The sequence below is a fragment of the Aquila chrysaetos genome, chromosome 14, assembly GCF_900496995.4.
Source record: "Aquila chrysaetos chrysaetos chromosome 14, bAquChr1.4, whole genome shotgun sequence".
Taxonomy (NCBI): domain Eukaryota; kingdom Metazoa; phylum Chordata; class Aves; order Accipitriformes; family Accipitridae; genus Aquila; species Aquila chrysaetos.
In genome coordinates, this window is record NC_044017.1 from 20,223,488 (window position 1) to 20,244,527 (window position 21,040).

The following is a 21,040-nucleotide window of genomic DNA, read 5'->3' on the forward strand; positions in this document are numbered from 1 at the left end:
TCAGCCTCCTTTTCTCCAAACTAGACAAGCCCAAAGTCTTTAGCTGCTCCTCATAGGACATGCCTTCCAGCCCTTTCATCAGCTTTGTTGCCCTCCGCTTGATGCATTCAAGGACCTTCACATCCTTCTTAAATTGTGGGGCCCAGAACTGCCCACAGTGCTCAGGGTGAGGCCGCACCAACGCTGAATACAGCAGGATAATCACCTCTTTTGACCAGCTGGTTATACAATGCTTGATGCGCCTCAGGATACTTTAGAGCTTCTGCTTTTATTGTTTTTCAGAGCAAGTAAATTTGTTCTTAGCATTTTTGTGATCTCAACATTTGGCAATGTAATAATACTTTATTTCTGAAGTATATGCAAATTATAAAGTATCTGATGGCTGAAAAATCATTATTCCAATATGTTATTGATTTTAGATACCTAGAGGACCTGACACACAAGTAGCTAAACTGATTTATCTAGTAAAATCCTGTTGGACTTAATCAAGATTTTGCCTCTTCTCCCCTCCTAGGTGCAGAAAATTCTTTTACTTTCAAGAACAAATCAGTTGAACTAAAGGAAAGAATCTATTTGTCAGAAATAGTCACCCAGTTTTCTTCCTAGGAAAGGTAGAAGGTTGTTCTCGTTTTTAACCTAAGCTGCCCCAGTACTTCTTTGTTTGTATGTGAATGAAGAACAGTCTAAACATAAAAAGAAGTAGGCTTAAAATGCAAACAACCTCAGTATAATTCTCATTGCCTCCATGTAGGGTACATTTAAGGAATCACAGGCTGTAGAGCTGTAAGAGAAATCTAATTTCATGTATTCAGATACCCTATGTTGTAGGATTATGTTCAGTATGAATGAAATATATTTGTTCTCAATAATCTCCAATTAAAGATATCCTAAAATCTCTGTTGATGATAACTTTCAGTGGTTCCACCACCTTCTTGTTGAAAGATTTTTCCAATTTAAATATTACTTCTGCAGAGCCATTGTAATCAAAACAGTTTATAACAGAACAACACTAGTGCAAGACAAGTTTTTTTCTTTAATCAATTTTTTTTTCCCATGACAAGTACCTAATCAGAAACAATGATCTGTGTTGTTAAACCAAACGTAATCCCATTACTTGAATTAAGAATGGCTTAATGCTTGTTAAAACTGTTTTGTTTGTGTTCTTATTACCTATTAAATTTGAGAAAGCACTTTCAAAATGGTACTAATGTCTGATGTGTGGGGTAAATGTTCCTCTCTTCAAGTTAAACAGAAGACTTCATGTAGTTCTCCTGGGAATGAAAGTTGGCAAGGAATTGTTATGGTTTTAGTTCATGACTATGTATATTTTTGATGGATAGTTGTTTATGTAAATAATAAATAACAAGAAATTCAAAGAAATATATGACATAGTGGAAAATGAAGAGGACTGCAATGGTGCTTTATTCATACAGTATTTCATTTCATAATCTTAAATAAAACTGTGTCATATATGAGGTTTTCTCTTACTAAAAGTTAATTGTGCCTAGGAGAAGAAACTGATGGCCACAGTCTCCATCCCAGATCATGCAGTCACAGAGTCACAGGATAATTCAGGTTGGAAGGGACCGCAGGAGGTCTCTAGTTCAACTTCCTTCTCAAAGCAGGGTCAGCTATGAGATCAGACCATATCCATTTGGGTCTTGAAAACCTTCAAGGATGAAGACTGTGCAATGTCTATGGATGAACTGTTCAATTTGCTTGACTGTCTTCATGGTGAGGACATGGCACCATTTTTAAAAATTTATTTATATATTTGTTTGTTTGTATGTTTAGGCAGGCCCATATCCAGCTGTGTACTAAGTCTGCTCCGTGACAGGCCTGATGTGTTAACGGAATAGGAGATGTTACTTCATTTTGTGGTTGGGGCTATGAACAGAGGTCACAGCTGCTTCACTGTTGTTGTGATTTAACCCCAGCCAGCAACTAAGCACCACGCAGCCACTCACTCACTTCCCCCCTCACCCAGTGGGATGGGGGAGAGAATGGGGGGAAAAAAAGTAAAACTTGTGGGTTTAGATAAGAACACTTTAATAGAACAGAAAGGAAGAAACTAATAATGATAATAATAACAATAATAAAATGACAATAGTAATAAAAGGACTGGAATATTCAAAACAAGTGATGCTCACCACTTGCTAACCGATGCCCAGTTAGTTCCCAAGCAGCTATCCCCCCCAGGCTGACTCCCCCCAGTTTATATACTGGGCATGATGTCACATGGTATGGAATACCCCTTTGGCCAGTTTGGGTCAGCTGCCCTGGCTGTGTCCCCTCCCAACTTCATGTGCCCCTCCAGCCTTCTTGCTGGCTGGGCATCAGAAGCTGAAAAATCCTTGACTTAGTCTAAGCACTATTTAGCAACAACAGAGAACATCAGTGTATTATCAACATTCTTCTCATACTGAATCCAAAACATAACACTATACCAGGTACTAGAAAGAAAATTACCTCTGTCCCAGCTGGAACTAGGGCAACTGTTTTCTGCGGGAGCAGGGGAGAGACTGTAGGTGTTTTCTACACAGCTATTTTCTGTTTAGGCTTTGTTGTATACAGCTACAGCTGGTGGATTGGTTTTCTGGTAAGTTTTGCTCACTTTGCAAGTCGCAGGCTGACTGTCTATGCTGAGAGTCACTAAAGTGAAAGAATTAGATTTTTAACTTGGCTCAATGATTTTTGAAAAATGTCTAGAGAATGCAAGACTGGTATGAAGTGATGCAGCTGGCATGAATGCAGTGATGATGTACTAAAAAATGCCTATAGTGACTAATGATTTCTGATAAGAAATTCTTGGCCTAGAGCTCTTCCTGTAGGAAGAGTGTCATCAAATACAGTTAAAAAGACGTCACTTCCACATCCTTCTTCATGCTATCTTAGCATCCATGGAGAGTCTATCGGCATTCCAGTGCTGGGAACTGAACTGACTGGGGTGCATGAAATAGAATTTGGTCAAAAAAAGTCAAAGTATGCTTTTCTACCCGTTGACAAGGTATCAGTAATATTATAGCTGATTCTATCATCTCTTCTTCATCCATGAGCTGATTTCACCCAAGGGCTACAGTAACTTCAGAGGTCTTCTGTTCTTGTCTGCATGGCAGTCTGGAATGTATTATATTCATGTTCCCAATACTAAAGACCATTTTATAGAACCGATACCTATTCCACTTTGTATTAGTATTAGTATTAGTATTAGTATTAGTATTAGTATTAGTATTAGTATTAGTGTTAGTGTTAGTGTTAGTGTTAGTATAGATTAGCAAGGCACCTTACTGGATAAACAGAATTCAGGCACTCCAGGAACTGCTGGATTAGATGCTCTATATGTAATGTAATAAAACATTGTGACAAATTCAGTATTAACCAATATTAGAAAATAAATAACTGAGCCTAATTCAAAGACTGTGTTTGTTATGTTAGTAAGATTTTCTGAAATCAGAATGACAAAGCCTTTGAACTGTACTCTTTACCATTGACGTAGACAGCATTATAGAGCTCATATGCTACAGTTCTAGCTTTTAACATGAACAGATTCACATATAAAAAATTTTAAACATTATAACATTACTTTATACTATGCATCATTATAATATGCCCTGCAGCACCACCAAACAACTGTATCAAATAATCTGTATTTTTTTTCTTTTGAACCTAAAGACTAATGCATTTACACGGTTCTCAGTTTTGAATTAGGGGCAAAAAGATAAATAAGTGTCTCTCAATCGAATGCAAAAATTGCTTCATGTATCTTATGGCTTCATAAAACTAGCAAGGGATTTAATACATCCAGATGAATTGTACATTATTGCTGCTCTGCTACACTTAGATACAAATTGAATTTAAATTATATCTTTTTTAGTTCAATTAACAAAAGTGTTGCTTTCATGATGTTTGTTTCCACTTGGTTCATTGCTCTTCTGTTCCAAAGAATGAATGAACCCTAAAAGAATTATTTCCCATGGAATTGTAACCTTTTATTATAAACCAAATAGTTAGTTGGTAAAGCCTAATAATTATGTTGATTCTTTCTGTAGGGATATTTAAACTTTGGAAATGAAGCACTGTTATGTAAAAATAAAACATTGGTTACATTTCAGATGAATTATCAAGTTTCTCTCATAAGGATTAAACTCATCTGTCATTTAAATATTTGTGCTTTTGCTTTAAATTAAATTTTCCTACACCCATATTACGTTTAATGGAATGCATTACTCTTTCACATTCTGGAATCTAGTTAAGTTAAATATGTTTCCTTCATCCTTCTGTTTTTGTTAATAAACTCTTCATTTTGTATCTCTGTATATTACATACAAGTTACTTTTAACAGCAGAGGCTTCTTAATGACTTTTTCATGATTAACTGGTAAGTTATTGTATAGATAATGCTCTTTATAGCTTTTGAGTTCACCTGTGAAAGTAATTCAAATGACTAAGTTCAGAAGGAAATGGTTTTAACTGTATATGGAAGCATTCTTTAAATATTTTGCTTGAGATTATAAGTACAACATTCTGTACTTCCAGCAGAAATGTGTCTGAAAAAAACCTACACATGAATACCTAAAATAAGAAAGAAAATATGAACCCAAATTAAAATACAACTTCTGATCTTTGGTGAAAATATCATGTAATTTCACAGGCTTTTTTTACGCTGTATGGAAGATTGGAATTAAGCATAACAAGATTAGTTATCTTAGCTAGTTATGCCACTGAACTGTAAAAAAAGATCATAAAGTTAGAGCATACTGTTATCCAGACTTGCAATACTTTGATTCTATAGGGGCCATTTAGGGGTTTTTTTTCACTTTCCTTGGGGAGGGAAAAAACACTCTCTCTCTCTCTCTCTCCCCCCCGCCCCTCCCCACCAGGAACTACTTTCTGTAAAGAAACAAAAAATATTTGTCAAGTTGTTGGAAGTAATCAGAAAACAATACTAAAGTTTTGACACTTTTAGGAAAAAAAAAACCAAAACAACACAGCCAATGCCAATTTTGTATACATTTTGTATACATTATCCTATTATTATGTCTCATCAGGTGCTACAACTATTGAAAAGTATGATCTCAGAACAAATATATGGATTCAGGCTGGAGTGATGAATGGCAGGAGGCTTCAGTTTGGTGTTGCTGTCATCGATGACAAGCTGTTTGTCATTGGAGGCCGGGATGGTTTAAAGACATTAAACACTGTCGAATGTTACAATCCAAAGACCAAGGCTTGGACTGTGTTACCACCAATGTCAACACATAGGCATGGCTTAGGTAAGAAAAAGAAATGTTTTAAAAAGATACCACATTTTTTGGATATGTAATTTGTAATGGAAAACTCAGTACTTTTAAGCTATCGTAGCACTCTGAACAGTAACAATAACTGATTACATTGTTCTTGTTAGATCACTAAGAATATGTAAAATGTTAAAGAACATTTCTATTATTTACCAAAATAATACTGGGGGGAAAAAAACAACAAATAAAAGGCAGAGGAACAGGGAAAGAAACCCTGAAACTTACACAGGTTAGTGAGAAAATTCAGGTTCGTATGCACTGATTTTGAAAAAGGACATCTTTATTTATCAAACAATCAAGGTATTATTTATTTTTAATCAAAGCATTGTGTGTTTTCATTTATCCAGTGTGATAGGAAATAAAGTCTTTAAACACTGTCAGTGATGGACTGAGGTACTTTACAAAGTATTTGTAGCAAGTTTTATCATGACTGAGAGCGTATTTTCCCATAGCCTGTTTTCTGATAAGTTGTTTTTTGCTTTCATTTGGTTTTTTAATGGTATTATCCATACCACTGTCAGCATTAATCAAGCCACATTGTATCCCTGTTCTCTACTCAAAGAAATATACATTTGGTGGGTTTTTTAAATTATTTTTTAAATTAACCAAAAGACAGTTATATTGTTTCCTTGAAAAAAAAAAAGTAGTCTTTCTGTTATGTATATCATACATATAAAGTAGAATAAAAGCTCTAATTTATTCAATTACATAAGTAATTTTGTGATGTTTCAAAAATTTCCTTTTTTATTCCTAACTGTATAGTGATGAGATTTTCTTGCTTAAAGAAAGGAATTTAGAATCTATATGACATACCCACCAGAATATAACTTTTATAAGGTATAGAAAACTGCACTGTTCATTATCTGTTCTGCTAAAATCACTTGGTGTGATAGAATCATTACAATGTCATGAAAAATAGGAATGGAAAAGATATGCTAGGTTTTCATGTCCATTCCCCTGAGTTACAATCAGCAGCAAGTCCTTTAATGTACTGCTGTGTCAATACCTCACAAAATGAAGGTGCCTTTTCCCCCCCCGCCATTTGACACTTGTATCATAATATGCATTGGTGCAGTGGCTGGCATAATGCATTTTTGCTATTAAATATATTGTACAATAAAAAGTAGTGATGGGATTCTATGTCAAATGACATCATGACACTAAATAGCTCTGTGATTTAAAATTGTTTCCTAAGTTTAAATTTAATTACAATGCTGCAGAAATACATGTAATGTCTTTTTTAACCAGTGTTCCAGAATTTTACAGAATCTGTTATTAGATTCACTGCTGTTCCCAAGGGTGGTAAAAATGCAATAACTTCAGCTATAACACAGGAAATTATTAATAAAACATTAGGGAATGCTTGGTAGAGAAAAAACTTTTCCCAGTGACAAGAGATGGAGCCATGATCGAAAACCATTTGTGATCAGTTCAAAAAAGATGTATCATTTTGGATTGATAATTCTACAGATGTTTTGGTCAATAGATTTAAAAAATACCTTTATAGTTTAAGTAAAGCTGTTCAGGAATGTTGAGGTTATGACTGGAGAAAAACTGGTATGTTTTCTACAGGAGAAAAAAGGGAACACACAAAGCATTTGACCAATTGAGGGTTTTCTGGGTTTGTGTGGAATCACTTTTTAATTTTTGTATTGCAGAAATTGGGGCTTTTTGTAAACATGTAAAATCAGGAAAAGTAGAAACTGGGATTTTGTTGGTGATGATGAAAATGATTAAATGCAGTTGTTTGGGAAGCAGTAGATATGTGCTCTTTTTCTTTATTTGGAATTGTGTAAGAGTTGTATTATTCCTGAGAAGCTTAGCTAATAGAATTGAATTGCTTTTTTCATTTGAATATTTTTTTCCAGGCATCTCATAAGGTTATTATTTTAGTAAATGCCCTTTGTAATGAGGAATTAATCTGCAGTAAGAAATCTTTTTTTCATTTGTTTTCTAAAATATATGTTATGTTATATCCATGTAGTGATAACACTAGAGCTGTTTGAATTGGATTTTGTATACAAGATCAGAAATAAGCACCCATCCTTTAGACTGATGTCTTTTTGTTGACATCAGCAAAAAAAAATTCAAATCTACCTCACTGTAACTGAAGTCACAGCCAGGCAATACAGTTTATTCTGCCTTCATATAATCTTCAATAGAACTATGGGTGTAGAAGTTGATATATGTAGAAATGAGAAAACGAAAACTGACCGGTCTTGTAGTGAAAGTACATAGTGTAGGAAGTCATATGTTAGGCAGTTTCAGCACTGTCAATTGAAGATGAGTGGAAGCTATGGTAGTGGTAGTGTTTGGAATAAGTGATGCTAAAGTACAAAAAAGAAAGGGTAGAATGTGGGATCCAAAACTATTATTTCAGCTAACAGTGATTCTAATATCCCTGTCAAGTAGGCCATAAACCAGTATGGAATATGAAAGAGTAATAAGAAGCCAGAAAGGCAATGAAAAGCACAAATGAAATATGTGGAAGGTGAAACCTGAGAAACAGAAAGACAAAGTCAAAACCCATATAGGGAGGGCAGAAATAGACTGAAAGAACCAAGAGGGGAAAAATGTAAAACAGATTGTGGATTATAAATTCAGCAAAGGAACGGGGAAAGTGGGTGCAGAATTGCTTCACAAAAAGACTTGATAGGCTACATAGAGGAGGGGGAGAGAGAAGAAATAGGGAATCAGTGACAGACTAATTTAAACTTTAGATATCAAATCCAGTAGCACCATGGTTTAAAAAAAAAAACCACATATGGAACAAAAGATTGATACTCAGTTTGTCTTTCCAGAATAAACAATTTAAAGTGCCTTAGTGAGAAAATTAGCCTTCCAGTATAATTAAGGGAGAAGGGTAGCCTTTTCAGGTAGGTGTCCTAAACTGTCTTACCATTTCCATGAGCTATGTAAAGAGTGTCTAAGCTCCTATTTTAAGCTAGATTTACACGTTTCTTAAACCTAGAGTTGAGCTTTGGGTTTTGGCTTTGCAAATATACTGATCTCACTATCCATAGTCAAACATGCATTTGCAAGATGATCAGCATGGGAAGAAGGATAACAGGGCATGGTATTACCTAACAAACTCCTGTGCAGCCGAGAGTGCAGGCAGGTTACATATTCTTCCTCCTCTCCTCTTGGAAAAGAGAATTTTGCCAGTTGGAATTTTCTGAGTACAAATGCTATAAATGCTATAAAAACATTCATTGCTGATGGGAAAGCCTTAGATTTATTTATATAGCATACAGGCCTAGGGTAGATAGAATTCACTCTACCCAGAGTGAATGGTCCCAGAGGACCTAAAGAGTTTCCGAGTCTCAGTTTACAGAATGGGTTATGGCTTCAACCCATCATTCTGGACCAGCTAAATATGTAATGTAAAAGTATTATTAAGGACCTAAGGGGTATGCTTCAAGTTAGACAGAGTGAATACCTGCCTCTAATGTGATTCTCATGAAACTCATATGTGCAGTAATGAATATCTAAAAGACTAATCTCAAGAATCAGAAGTGGAAAGAAAATACCAGAAGTTAGGCAGTTGTAGGATAAAATATCCCTGAATATTTTTGATGTTGATAACAAAAACATCCAATGGCATTACATGTTTGCACAAAGGTCTATTTCTGTATTTCACTGAATGAGAATGACCCACCCTGCTTCTTAGACCCAGCTTGATTTTCAACTTCAGTGCTTACTGCTCCAGAATCCAACACACAAGGCAGAGCGAAGGAAAAAAAAAAAGATTAGCTGAGAAAAAAACAGGGATAGCTCTGTAATTGTTAAGTAGTAATGAGAAATGTTAATGGAGGAAAAGATTGTGGAGAAACTGAAGTGTCAGTCAAAAAGCTGGTATGTTACATAACAAAGGGAGTACGTAAAATCTGAGCTAACAAATCAAAACTAAGATAGGACTTTCTATTTATTTTGGCCAAAATCAAAGACATGATTACCCTCTTTTTGATCCATAAATTATAATGGTACATAAATACATATATATGCATAGCCATTTATATACATATGTGATACATGTGTGTATATACATGTATATATGTCCGTATATGTCATATATATCATGATGTACCTGTGCATATGTGTATATATATACACACACATATCTGGTTAGTCTAAACTTATTGCATCTTTTTTCTGTGGACATTGTGATTCATAGCACTGTCAGTGCTTTTGTCTGTAATATAGAACTGGTAGCATTTTTCAGCTTGTAAGTTCTAAACTACGCTTGACTTCATCATAAAGTAAATTAAACCAGTTTACCTGCATTAGAAGCATTCATTTATATCTAATTCTGTGAGCCTGTAGAAAAGCTGGGGGGGTCTTTTCCTTGCATTGTCAGCAGTTATAATGTATGCAATGTCCAAGTGTTTAACTGATAGCTGAATTCCAAATGCAGCTGCATACATAAATGATTACATTCCTGAAACTGATAATAGGGAGGTTTGAATGTTTATTGAATACTTCATTTCTCTTAGTAATTTTATTTTACATAGAAGACCGTTTTTTAAATAATACAAAAGCTTTTTGCCTGTAGCAATGTGGATGAACGGAGCAAATGCATCAAGTGTAGCTGCAGAATCTTGACTGAATGCTTTAATTTTTCTTTGAAACACAGAAAAAAACACTCATAACTCCTTTTTAGCCAAATGAGACAGAATATTCTTAGCCAGTCCAGTATAGTCCTATGTAGTTGCAATTGTTTAGGTAGAAGAAACAAAATGGTAAGAAAAGTAAAAAAGAAAAGAAAATACTTTGCAAAAGAATTACCAGGTGTTGCTTTCCAATAAGTAATCCACTTCTAAGAAACAAGACTGAGAAGTTTTTTCTAAATAAAGGTAGAATTTGGCAGTTGCAGTTGTGTAAGAACATATAGAATCAGCCTATTCCTAGCTTTATGTGGCTCTTTATTCAGCCTTACGTGTTAATTTGGACATAACAGTGTATAGCCAAAAATCTTACAGAGAAATCATTGCTTTTAGTCCTGGACCAAAGTGCTGTTTAAGTAAGACTTCACTGGTAGATTCAGTCATTACATTGGTCCTGCAGTGAGGATTTGGACTCTCTGCATAACATTTTTCTTAATATCAACATATTAAAATTCAGCTTCAGATGGGTACAAGAGTTTTTTGTCAAATATGACTAGAATAAAAGCTTCAGTGTTAGTCTATGAAAAAAAGAAGTGTTCTTTAAAAAAAAAAAAATCTGGGTTGTCTCCTATATAGGAACATTTTTAATGTTGTTTTCCATGCTAGCCAAGTATAAGAAAAATTGAAAAATTATAATTAAGCATGAATAAAAATATTTTTCAGTGTCGGTAGACTACGTAGATTATATTTTGGACTTGTTAACTTCACAAGTGGATTAACCTAGAATTCTCTATGGAAAATAATAATAAAAAAGCCAGTTGTAACTCTGGTAAAGCAAAGATAACTTAGATTCCACAAATGAGTTGCACTAGAACTTTTAAAAAGAAATCCAAAGGTGGTGTATTTTGGTATTTATGCATGTGTGTATGTATGATTTGAGAGATGCCAAAATATATATATTCTTGAAAAACTGTTTAAGATACAAAACTAAAACAAAAAATATAGTAAATTTGTAGGAAAACTTTTATTTAAATAAAACTAACAAAGTAATGGAGTATGTAATATCTTAAAGCTAGAGGTAACACCATAGGTAGCATCAATGGAACAGCTTATTAGTTGAGTACTTCCTGATAGAATTATTCTTTCATAAAGTAATAAATTGGGGAAAAAAGAGAAAATAAATCAATTATTAAAGTAAATTTATTCTATATAATAAAAGTTCTGCAATTAAAATATTTTCATGAAGCAAATATTTTTAATTCTTTTGCTTTCACTTGATGAAATAAAGAAAAAAGTCATATTTTTAAAGAATAAATTTCTAAAATTTCATGAGGTTTTTAAAGTATGCCTTCAGTGCAGATGTCAGAAGTTTCAGATATTAGAGACCTTGATAGATCCATAATAGCAAAACAATACCTGATCACGTTGAAACAAGTGAAGGAGAAACCAAAGTTAACACATAGGTTGATACCACAAATTTATAATGAACAGGTCATTACAATAAAAATTATGCAGATTAAAGATGCAGTTTATGAGGAGAATATGGAGAGTGATCACCTTACTTCATTTTATGCCAAATAAACAACAAAGCCTTTAAAGAATGGGTGTTACTAACACATGTTTTTTAAAGACTTTCACCAGGAAAACACAGGCTAGAGGATTCATGAGCAGAGTAGATCAGATATACAGCAATGTAGCCAAACCAGTTAGTGTACAGGCTGTCTGAGTTTTGCCTTTTTCAAAAAACATTATGAAACATAGATTATTGCTTGTTCAACACTGAAAAACTAATGATGAATGATACCACCCTTTAGACCTAGATTGAGGGATAATATTCAAGTGAGTGAGAGTTTAATTTTCATCTATTTTAAAAACATTTGCCATGACAGTTAAGCAGTGATGTTATTTTAGATAGGGCTTAAGCCCCAATAAATCCATGTTTGTCTATGCAGTTACAATCTATCAAAAAAAAAAGCATTCAAGGCATGGTAGAAACCATTGGAGTAAACCAGGAATATAAATAAAAGCTTGATACAGCCTTAACAGTTACTTCAATGGTAACTGTAAAATAAGCTATAAAAATGTAAAGCATAAAGGGGAACTTTTCTCTTCTTTCTCCACTAGCTTGCAGGATGGCATCTTCTTTTTATGTATCACTACTCCTGGGCTACAGAGAGCGGCAAAAATGGCAAATTCACATCTTCTATTAAGAGACAAACAAAAACAAGTAGGGGTTAGTTTTGTGGTTTGTTTTGGGGTTGGTTGTTTGTTTAAAGTTTTACAGCAAAATAATTCCAAATTTTATATATGTTGTGTTGTGTGTATGCAAAAGAAACCACTATGTGGAGAGAAAAAATTACAGAGGTGAGTAGACAGATGCATGAGAATCTGAGATTCCATTTTGGACATCAGGGCAGATATGAACCTGCAATGTCCTTTTGCACAGGAGGCCGGAGATGAAAGGCATGAGGAGAATGGAAATAGCATTGAAACCAACAGACTGATCTTATAGTAGCTTATACATTATTGGTATGATAAAACTAATTATTTATGATTAATTAATTTTCCCAAAAGTGCTGTAAGCATACCAACTATTTCTAAAGAAAAGAATTATTGAAAGATATAATCATATTTTTTGCAGAATGTTTGCTGCAGTGCCAAAAGCTAGAACACTGGATAAAGGAAACTTTTCCAGATACTAGTTTGTTAGAGCATACTGACAACTGAAAATAATACAGCCCTTCATACTACCACACATGTATAATACCAACCAAATGCTACTGCACTGGGCAATAACATTCCATATTTCCAGATGTATGCAGCTTAATTGTTAGATATTTAGATACTCTGAGCAAGTGACCGTGATGTCTGCTCAAATCAAGCTTAAATCAACAGAGCTGTGAGTTTGATGCATTCTATACATGTCAAATCTGCAGTATATTCTGCTCATGCAGGAAATCAGATATTCTTTTGGACCTTGACATATTGGCAGTCATAAACAATACTTTCAGTGATGAAGAACGCATTTGTATGTCGTATATGTGCTTCATGAGTACAAAGAAAAATGTCCACTGCTTTGTTATTTGTGTAACAAAGCAAGAAGCAGCTTCCACCTTTAATCTGTCCCTTCTTCATTTACATTCTTTTACAAAAGATTATTCACTAGCATTAATTTAACAGCATGACTGGAATGGGAAACAAAACAGCTCAAGGAGAAAGTCTCATGTCCCAAAAACATTCTTTAAGTCAAGATCTTGTTGGAAATATCTTGCTTTTCTGCAATAGTAAATCTTTCTGGGTATATCAGCGTCTCACAAGGCAGTGCTATGCTGGAGATGTGAGTTGTCACTCTCTGTGTGGTGATTTCTGTGCACAGAAAAAAAAACAACCAAACCAAAAACCCACCCAAACAAAAAAAACCCCAAACCTATAACCACCAAAGCATTAGGTAAAGTGGAACAGTTCTTCAACAGACTAGCTTACCAGAGCACAGCAATGCTCTGACATAGCTGTATTGTTTACTCTTTCAGAAGCAGCTGTTTAGAGATTAGCTTGAGAATCTTTCTTTTATGCAATATTGACTAGTACCATGTACTTCTATGTAGTTAAATTATTGTTATTTTTTAACGTTGAAATCTCAGGAGAAATATGTCATTCTAGCTTTCACTGTTTGTTGACAGAAGACCTGAGCCTTTTAAAGTGTTTTCTCTGCAATACTGATTTGCATGTATATTAGATTTTTGCTTTGGATTTTTCTCCTAATCATGGGGAACATTACACAGATATTTTTTTCTGGATTATTAAGTACCTTGTCATTGTACTTTGCACCCTTAGTAAGTAGTAGATCATGACCCAATTCACTGAAGAGCTACAAATCATAATGGCAACACTTACAATAATTTCTGAGTCATGTTCTCAGGATAATAGTGTGGCAGAGCTGAGAATCTGGTGTCTCATCTACAAAACTGAATGTAAATAAAGAGGCGGCAGGCAGATCTTTACTTTTATAAATTTGCATTACATTAACATGTCAGTGTAATATCTTCTGGCCCAAGAGGGCAGGGGTATTTTTATAATTCTTTTAATCAGCCTTGATACCTGCCTGTGAATAAACATAGGATGAGGTATTTTTAACAGTGTGTCACTGAATATTCACTAAGGAAGGTAGGTCAGGTCTAATTCTCCAGTTTATCACATACTAAATTCCCAGCTTGGCCTATGGTGATCCTATATGCAGCATCCAAAGAACGCTACTTGTATTTCACACCCAGTTAAGATTATAGTTGTGAAAATTAAATGCCAGGTTTAACTAATTGATGCATAATTTAAAAAAATCGGACTTTACTGTCATTACTTTTCTTTATGTTGACACCAGTAGTATGGAAGAAAAGTGGTGTAAGACTTAAAGAGGGCAAGAACAGAGTAAGGAAAAGCAGCAATGTTAGTTACGATTGATACAGGATTGTCTAAGTATGCTTCTGTGGATGTGGATGAGAAAGGAGATTGTTAGAAATTTACATCTACCTGGAAACTAAATAAATGTAGAGCTTAAAATGGTGGAGTAAAGTCTGGGTGTTACTTAAGCAAGTTTAATACTTGGATAACAAGTCACTGATTTATTTGTCTCCTCACCTTCATTGTCATATTACAGCATATGTCTGCCCTCTTCTTAAAAGGTAATTTCCTTATTTAAAAAATTAATTGTTGGATAAAAGTTTATCCTTCCCAGTTAAAATTCTGTGTCTCTACAAATATCAAAATGCAGAGACTACAGTAAAGCTAACACCATAGCTAATTTTTTTTTGCCATTTCGTATCCAAAAGTATCAGTATGAAACTATATTTTCTGTAATTTTATAAAAACTGACACTTTCTAAAATTTCATTGTGTGAAAACAGGTCTATCATGCAGATAAGGAAAGGCAGAGTTAGAAATATGATAGGCAATGTTCCATTATTTTGTAACATCACAGAAAAGCAATTCAAAAATCCCATTCCAATCTCCAAGTATAAGTAATTGAAACTGTACAGATCTCAGCACCTAATTAGACATAATAGGTTTTTTGTTACATAGCTTTGTGAAGGCAATCAAAAGGAAAATGCCTGCCATTGCACACTGGACAATATTCATTTTTAGATCTCATTTAGCTAAAAAATAACACTGTTTGCTATCATAAACTCCTAAGTCTAAATGCTCAGGAAAATTATTTTCCAGGTAGAAGAAATTGTTCTTCCCAGTATATAGTAACATGGTGCTGCAACTTACTATCCTTCTTTCTTGTACTTTTTTTTTTTTCCCCTTTCATCTGTATATACAATTTGATGGCAAAATTTCTTTTAGTGTTTTCAAAAATTGTTTTAGTTCAGGAATCTGCCACTTTCAGATTATACTGATGAACAGCAATATGTTGAGACACAATTTAGCTAGGACAGCTTTTAATCAAGACTATGCATATTCCCCAGAAAGCATCTTTATTACAGGAAATAAAGTTTAATGGGTACCAACTTCTGTATGACTGAATAAATAACAAAAATTGAGTTATTAAGCTTTTCATCATTTTCAGGGAAACATTAAGATTTCTTTGTAGTTTACTTACTGCACCTAACTACTCAATATATTACTGAAAACATATCTCCTCTTAAGAAAAAAAGCTCTTTCTTTTCCTAAAAGAAATCCTCATGGTTGGGCGTCTAGTCTCAGCTGTCCAGTAATCGTATGAGAACTGACAAAGCCAAACTGTTCAGAGTGTCGTGAAAATGAAGGTAATTCATCAAAAGATGGATAGGATAAATTAGTCCCTCAATGCCAGAATTATTATTTTCTACAAATTAAAAAAATGTAAGATCTGATTCCACCAATTTCCTTGATTATTTTTAATGTAATTCTCTTACAATAAAAGCCTCCCTTCTGGATGTATGATTGCTTTTCTCAGCAAACAACAGAAAAGCACTAGTATCATGTGGAACATTAAGTCCAAGAGGATTTCTTCTTTCTTTTTGCCTTAAACTGGTTTTGTCAAATTGTTGAAGATGAGGTGCAGGAAGAAAAGCTGTGAGGGCCTTTTGTCCTTTCTCTTCACTTATCAAACAGTCCTGAAAGAGCTAACAATATTATTCTCGTCTGCATTTTGCTTAATGACAGTAAGACTTCTGGTGTCTGCTGGAAATTGTTATTTTCTCATTTAGGAACAGGAAAAGCCCATTCTATATAATATAGTTTAATAAAAACTTTATCTACGTTCTGAGTGTAAATCTAGATGGATGTTTATTATCTAGTGGGCATAGAACACAGAAAACAACAAAACTGTGTACTCTGATGTCACTTTAGCGTAGGACACATAGCGCACATGAAAACCTGTTTCATGAAGTCAAGATGAACTCTGATCTTCTAACACGCTGTTCAGTATCTTGACTACAAAAAGATGAAAACTCTTATCTCAAGAGACCACGCAGAAATTGGCTGCACCATTTAGAAAAAATAAAATGTTTATAGAGTTCAGTACCTTTGCTCTTTAAGGAGGAGGAATTCTATAGTGTGCTAATAGGATTGGAACTCTGACATTTCAACACAGACTACTTAAAATGAATTTAATTTTTTTCTATTAAAACAAATGACCTGGAACATTCAGAAAAGAGAATAGTCTTGTTTCATCAATTTTACTGGAAAATATTTTGCTTTGTGATCTTGGTGGAATGTATCCCTTAAGATTTTGATTATGGGATTCCCATTTGCGGTTATCATGGACTGTTCAGTAACTTTAGTACAGGTTTTGATACCCAGGTGAGATGTACTGCACTCTGTTCTTTGTGATGGGGAGGCTAAAAGCAACACCTTTGGGACTAGCCTTTAATCCATATGGGTGATATAAAAATCACATAGAAGTTCTGGCATCTAAGCTCTGAGAGCAAACCATAAGAACCAGTAATGCTTGAATATTGAATTCCTCATATATGGCACAATCTGCCCTGGAATTCTTCATATATGACACGGTCTGCTGTAATGTAAAGGACGTATTTGTTTATTTGCTTGGGGGGGGGTGGTTATTACCTTATCATTACTACTCATTATAATGTTTTGAAATATATGGTGCAAGCACTGCATAATGATGAAAATAAATACTTCTGCATCGCTTAGGACTCTTCCAACTTGGCTTCCTAGAAAACGTAATGCAAGAATCAGACTGTGGGGTTTCATAGATAGGTGGGTCTGAGCACAGGTAATAGAGGCAGCCAACAGATGCAACAGTTTGTGCAGCAGCTTCAACAAAGGTGGCCAGAAACTCTACTGAGGGCAGTATTTGTGGGCTCTGCAATGGTGGCTCCAGGGGATACGGCCCTGCAGAAAAGAGGGGCCCAGGAGACGTGATAGATTTTTCAAGGATCACCTCCTTTAAGCTCAAAAAAGTTCCATCTTGAGGTCTGCAAGGATGGATTGAATGCTCCTGATTAAACTCAAACTGAAAAAGGAAACATGCAAGAGGTGGAAAATGCACAAGTGACCCAGGAGAAATACAGAGGGGCTGTCTGAGCTTGTAAGGATAAGGTTAGGAAAGCCAAAGCTCATTTTGAGTTGAATCTCATGAGTGACTTGAAGGGCAATAAGGAAGGCTTCCTCAGCTCTTTAAACAGCAAAAGGAAGACTAAGGAAATCGTGGGCTTGCTGACTGGGGCAGGGGACCTGATGAGAAAGACCACAAAAAGGTTGGGGTACTCAATGCCTTCTTTGCCTCTGTCAAAAAAGAAAGAAAGACTTGCTTCAGGAGTTCCAGGTCCCTGAAACCAGAGGGGGGAAGTCTGGAACAAGGAAGACTTACCCTCAGGTGGGGCAGGATCAAGTTAAGTAACATATAAGCAAGCTGGACATGTCAAAGTCCATGAAACATGACAATATGCACCCATGAGTGCCGAGGGAGCTGGCTGATGTCATTGTGAAGCCACTGTCAATTATATTTGAAAGGTCGTGGAGGTCAGGAGAGGTTCCTGAGGACTGGAAGAAAGCAAATGCCACTTGTATCTTCAAAAAGGGCAAGAAGGGTCTGGAATGATACAGGCCAGTCAGCCTCACCATGAGGCCTGAGAAGGTGATGGAGCAAATAATACTGGAACAGTTTCAATCCATATTAAGGATAAGAACTTGACTGGGAGTAGCCAACATGATTTTATGAAAGAAAAATAATTCCTGACCAACCTGAACTGCCAGGGTCAAAGAGCTGTAATCAGCAGCACAAAGTCCAGCTGGAATCCACTAGTGATGTTTCCCAGGGGTCAGTGTTTTCATCATCTTCATTAATGACCTAGATGATGGGACAAAGTGCACTTTCAGCAAGTTAGAAGACGACAAAAACAGTGAGGAGTGGTTGATGGTGATGCTGCCATCACAGAGACCTCAACAGGCTGGAAAATGAGCTGATAGAAATCTTGAGGTTCAACAAAGGCAACTGTCATGTCCTGCAATTGGAAAGGAATAAGCCCATGTGCCAGTAAAGGCTGGGGTCTGATTGGTGGGAAGTCTACAGAAAAGGTCCTGAGGGTCCTGGTGGACAACAAGTTGGACAAGAGCCAGTAATGCGTGCTTGCAGCAAACAAGGCCAACAGTATTCTGTGTTGCATTAGGAAGTGTTGCCAGCAGGATGAGGGAGATGATCTTTCCCTTCTGCTCAGCACTGGTGAGACACACCTGGAGTACTGCATCCAGTTCTGGGCTCTCCACTACAAAAGAGACATTGACTTGCTGGAGTGAGTCCAGCGAAGGGCCACAAAGATGATTAAGGGACTGGAGCATCTCACACACGAGGAGAATCTGAGAGAGCTGGGACTGTTTAGCCTGGAGGAGAGAAGGCTCAGAGTGATCTTATCAATGTGTATAAATACCTGATGGGAGGAAGTAAAGAAAATGGATCCATGGTGTCCTCAGTGATACCGAGTGAAATACAGACGGATCTACAGGAAGTATCATCTAAATGTAAAACACCCCTTTTTTCCTGTGAGGATTGTACACTGACACAGATTTCCCAGAGAGGCTGTGGACTCTCTATCCTAGAAGTTATTTAAAAGCCATCTGGATGTGGTCTGGGCAACTGGCTCTAGGTGACCCTGCTTTGAGTAGTGGGGTTGGTTAGACAATCTCCAGAGGTGCATACCAACCTTAGCCACTCTGTGACAGACCTACTGTAAGTGATCCTGGGAGTGAAGCTACAATACGACAATGGGAACAGAATTACAGCCCATTCAACACTCTGTTTCTCAGGTTTCAGTCAGTTTCCTTTTAAGCCTGATGCAAGATCAGATGACAGTAATGCACAAAACATTGCCAGATTATAATTTTTTGTCAGTTTTAACACTGTATTTAAATAAGTTTAGCCATTGCTAAACACATTTTATAAATCCTTAGTGGTTGTAATTCATGCTTATCAGCCGTTCTTAAATAACTTCCATTTCTAAGTACACTGTTCAATCCACAGTCAGTTGCTGATGATGCAATGAACGCATTTGCTTTCTTAAATGAACGTCATCAGTAGTATCAGGACTTTCAGTTTTCCATTGCTTCATTTCACTGTTACAGTTTTATTTAAGCAGTTCTATACTTAGATTAAAAAGGTTGATGTTATTTAGCAGTTTTTAAAATGTATTTATTTATAATTTGCATTTTGGTATACTTACTATAAAATATTAAACACAAACCCAAAAACATAGGTCTCACTAAATCTGCGAAACTTACTTTGTAAAATTTGAGGGGCTTGTTGGTCTCATTTTGTAATTTTAAATCAAAACTTATTCATCAGTTTAAACAAAGGTTAGGTGTTGATTTTTTCAGTACTACATTTTCATTCTCCCAGAATGAATTTTGGATCTTGTCAAGTAATGTATCATTACCCAAAAAATGTGTAGAAAAATCCCTTAGCTGATATGGATGAGAGAAGGATGATAGAAGGGAGGTAAAATAAAAGAAGTAGAGAGGATGTTGGTGGTAATAGAACAGGCAGACAGATTTAGAGAGAAAATAGATTTCTTCTGCAACCTTTAATGGTCTCTTCATTTTCAGCACACTCTTTCTTTTTAACACTGAGTTAGTATCATCTTGGTATTCCCGTATGATATTTGTATTGAAAAGTAAGCTGAAAGTGGTTGATAGCAAACAAGCTGCTGCTGCATATAGGAGAAAGGAAAATTGGTCTAGTTAGTCCAATCTTTCAAAATGCAACTGCCTAATCTGGAGATGTTTTACCGTTTTAACCAGAAAGCTGAGTATATTAAGGGATTACAATCAATATTTCTCATACTTCCTATCACTATCATGCCAGGCAAGAGAGTGAATGTCTCTTTCTGGGCATTCTTCCTTTTAGGAGAAAACATCAGCAAAACAGTATCAACATCATCAACTTCACTTTCAGAAAGAGTGGAAGTCAAGGAGACTGTTGTGTTCTGTAAGACAGTATACAGTCCTCTGAGTAAAAAGTAGTTGAAGAAATTAATGATGCTTGATAGCATGACTTACAAAACATACAAATTCTTATATTTTGTAAGTCTAGCCTTCCACGTCTCCACTTTTCTGTGATTAAAACATCTGTGTGATTAATGCTTTCATACTATTTTTAATAATTGTAAAAACAAACCAAACCAAACTATATAGTATGAGTACCTCAAAAGAGAAGGGAAAAAACCCCAACATTTCTATAAAAACAAGTTACTGATTGATGGGAATTTGTCTGCTTATATTTGCCTTGGGTTTTTGCTTTGGGCTTGTTCTCTTTGGCTGCCTTTTCTGTCACACAGTCATAGATGTGTCAAATATGTAAGTGTGGTGCGTTGACCGTGGCTGGACACCAGGTGCCCACCAAAGCTACTCTATCACTCCCCTCCTCAGCTGGGCAGGGGAGAGAAAATATAACAAAAAGCTCATGGGTCGAGATAAGGACAGGGAGAGATCACTCACCAATTACTGTCATGGGCAAAAAAGACTCGACTTGGGGAAATTGTTACCAATCAAATCAGAGTAGGGTAACGAGAAATAAAACCAAATCTCAAAACACCTTCCCCCCACCCCTCCCTTCTTCCTGGGCACAGCTTCACTCGTGATTTTCTCTACCTTATCCCCCAAAGCAGCGCGGGGGGACGGGGAATGGGGGTTACAATCAGTTCATC

The 21,040-nt window shown here is 35.7% G+C and overlaps 1 protein-coding gene across 1 annotated transcript in view; it reads left to right on the forward strand.

Annotated features, from left to right (window-relative positions):
* KLHL1 (kelch like family member 1) overlaps positions 1-21,040 on the forward strand; it is a 239,237-nt gene that overhangs the window by 183,219 nt on the left and 34,978 nt on the right. The window contains 1 exon segment of the mRNA XM_030036596.1: positions 5,048-5,272. Within this exon segment, the coding sequence (XP_029892456.1) occupies positions 5,048-5,272 (225 nt within the window).